Source organism: Gavialis gangeticus, unplaced genomic scaffold (assembly GCF_001723915.1).
Source record: "Gavialis gangeticus isolate Ggan-Ray unplaced genomic scaffold, GavGan_comp1, whole genome shotgun sequence".
Taxonomy (NCBI): domain Eukaryota; kingdom Metazoa; phylum Chordata; order Crocodylia; family Gavialidae; genus Gavialis; species Gavialis gangeticus.
Window position 1 is genome coordinate 6,370,203 of NW_017729001.1, and position 3,342 is coordinate 6,373,544.

Sequence of the window (3,342 nt, forward strand, 5' to 3'; positions counted from 1 at the left end):
ACACCATTCCCAAAGCCGCCAGTTGGTCTCTGCGATGCACGTTTCATGTCCATTTTGATTGGACACTCAAGAGTTTCAAGCGGTCTTCACTGCAAGGGTCCCCACAAATTTTGCTGATGGTTAAAACACATTTTTTTATTAAAACAGGCAAACAGTTTTTCATGTTCTTTGTGTGGGTCTCACACAGCAAGAGGAAAGAGAAAAACTGAGGCTCAATTGAATATGCATGCACATGCTTAGTTTTGAACCTGAGAAGAATCTCAAACGCAGCAATGAAACTGGCTAGATACAAAGTCTTGTAAAATACAGAAACTGAAAATAAAGCTATTTAGTCTCTATTCTTTCATTTGCCTTGATCTTCACTATTCATTTTGACAACAGAAGAGCAACATTTTTAAGTGTTCCTTTAAGAGTGACAGGGATGTAGGTTGTAGCCATGTTGGTCTAAGGACATAGGCAGACAAGGTTCTTTGGGTGAATCTGATATCTTTTATTAGACCAACTTAAATAGTTAGAAAAATGTTTTAGCAAGCTTTCAGGTTTAAAAACCCTTGATCAGGCTTAAGAAGTCTGCAGTTGGTGTGTGCTCTTAGAGTGAGTGATTTGGACCTGGAAATAAACCCTTTGCCTGCGTAGAACTGACTTTCCAACACACCTTGTAGAGGGGGAACAGCTTGCCTGTGATTGCAGCTTCTGGGGGTTGATAGGTTTCTGTTGGCCATTCTTCTCTTCAGTGGTGGTGGTGCTGTTTGCAGGAATCTTATGCTAGTGAGAGGCATCATGCTGAGAGGCCTGGGAATTTCTCTTCATCCACAGAACAGGCGGGGCAGGGGCAGCAACCATGTAGCCTACCTCATAGCACCCTGTTCTTTCCACCATAATTGAGAAGAGATACAGTTACCATGGTTCGTTCTGACTTGAGTCTATCAGCAAAGGAGTTAGTGTAGACACCTCTCTACTAGAAGCTGGCCAGAGACCAATCAACGGATATTAGATGGACCTTTCAACTAGTGGGAATGACCTCTGGTCACTACCAACTTGGATTGGATTTGAAAGTCTCAGCATATGATTACCAGTCCTATAGCCACTCAGCGTCCTCATTCATACTTTACTGTGATCAACTGGACTGCTGCGAAGATCTAGAATAATTTACCATAACATATTATTTAATCTGCAATGGGCTGACACAGTAAGACAGTAATACCATTAAGATGACTGCTAGTAACATCTGTCTGCAGCCTTAGTTTCTTAAGTCCTAATATTTATACTGTCACATTCCTAGTGGGATAGGACAGAAAGAGGGCATGTACAGCAAGACCTAGATTAGTGGCTGAATCCTACTGACCTGTGTGACCTGTGTACTTGTGTGCAAGGAAATGGCTACAGAGACAGGGTAGATGTCAGCATGTCTGGCACATTCCAGTCTCCCAAGACTCTGGGGTTGAATTAAGGGGTAACTTGCTAGTGCTTGCACACACAATGGGCATGTCTACATGTGCCCATACGGCACCATTGTTACTGTGCTGTCATCTAGTACTTCCTTCTGGAAGTAGTAAATGATGGTGCAGTAATAGCGTGTACTGCACCATCCGTGCAGCACTTGGTTATATTAAGCTGCTACATCTCTGTAGTGACACGCTATAATGAGGGAGTGCTTCACTATGGCGATGTAGCTGCGATGTCACAGTTTTTGCCCCCTGACAGTATGTCACCATAGTGTCACGCGTAGATGTTCCCAATGAATAGTACTTGTAGGCCACAGATGCAGCCCCTTTCTGATCTTCTGGGCACCAGAAGGCTTTGGGGACAGCTGTGTGCAAGAGGCAAAGGAACAGCACTACTAGCAGCGTAACTCCTCTCTCTGCCTTGGGAGAAAAGGCTTCAAAGCTTTTAGAATCGGCTGTCTGTTGTCTCTAATTGTCACCCAAGGGACAGGATTCCTGTCTGGACTCTGTTTCAGCAGAGGTTGGGGAGGAGGCATTTTCTTTATCTTTACTCAGGGAGAAACAAAGGTTCACTCCCTTCTTGCAGCTCTTTGCTTTTTGTCGCTCTGGATTCTTATCCTATTTCCAAAGGGCTGTTTTGTCTCTACCCCCCCTCCCCAAATACTGTGCTGTTTGGAACAGCTGATGGTGTTTTCTTAGAACAGGCCTGAAATAGGATGATGATGCAGCAGCAGAGCAGCATAGAGGTGCATTGGTAGAGCTGCATCTCTGGGATAGGGGAGTTTAGGACTGAAATTGCAGGGAGGGTTGCAGATCAGGACTGAAGAACTGTGTGTATGAGGCCAGAGATGGAAACTGCTAGTTAAAATGGGTGTGTGTCAGAGCCCAGGACTGGAAGAGCAGAGGGCTTGAGGATGGGGATTGAAAGATTTTTGTCTTAGCCCTCTACATTTGTCCATTTTTTAAACAAAGTGCAATCTCTAAAGGTGAAAACAGAATTTAGACACCTCAGGGCAATCTAGAATCCATCCCATACTGTATTCCCAGTCCTGTGATTGTAAAAGGAGTACATCCTTGTTGTCACTCAAACCTAAGGGCAAGATGACAGGATATTATAAAATTAGCTAGTGGACCTAAGTTTCCTTGCATGCCTAACAGGTAAAGTAGAATTTGTAAAGTAGAATTTGGCCTTGTGTTTCCTATACCTGTGGCATGAACAACTAGCTTCAAAAATATCCACATGGTGAATGCTCTAGTGATTTCTGTTTTTTGGAAAGGCACTTGAGGTTTCTTGGTGGGGAAGCTATTTTATCACTACTAGGAGGACCAATTCTGCAGCATTGAATAGAAGGCATTTTTAAAATCATACTGAAAACTTTCTCAGGATGGAGTGGTTGGAGAAGGATGGGCAGTTTCAAGATGTAATGTGTACCCATCTTGGCTCCTGGGACAAATTGATTGGGTCTTGCACTGGTAATTGCCAGGTCTTGGCCCCATGGGAGCCTGATATATATTTCTTGTTTCCCCAGGCTTGTCGTGATTTTCTGGAGTTAGCAGAGACCCACAGTCGAAAATGGCAGCGGACCCTACAGTATGAACGAGAGCAGAGGATTCGCCTAGAGGAAACGATTGAGCAGTTAGCCAAACAACATAACAGCTTGGAACGAGCCTGCCGAGGAGCCCCTGGCCTATCCTCAAGCACCACAGGAATCACCAACACTACCAAGGGTGAGCAGCCTCCTTCCCAGGGCTGCCAAAGGGCTGGGATGCTAATGGGGGGAACATGGGTACTCCAAGAACTCCTTGTGCTGTACCTTGGAATGCTACCGCTGCTGTGACACTGTAGGCTCAGCAGTCAGCAGTGAGCCAAGGAATCAGTGGAGGAGGAAAGCCATGA

At 44.9% G+C, this 3,342-nt stretch overlaps 1 protein-coding gene across 1 annotated transcript in view; it reads left to right on the forward strand.

The window, feature by feature from the left end:
* The window catches only part of LOC109290317 (oxysterol-binding protein 2-like), a 279,965-nt gene that overhangs the window by 197,908 nt on the left and 78,715 nt on the right, over positions 1-3,342 (forward strand). Inside the window, exon 3 of the mRNA XM_019506762.1 lies at positions 2,975-3,173. Within this exon, the coding sequence (XP_019362307.1) occupies positions 2,975-3,173 (199 nt within the window). The remainder of the gene's footprint in view (positions 1-2,974; positions 3,174-3,342) is intronic.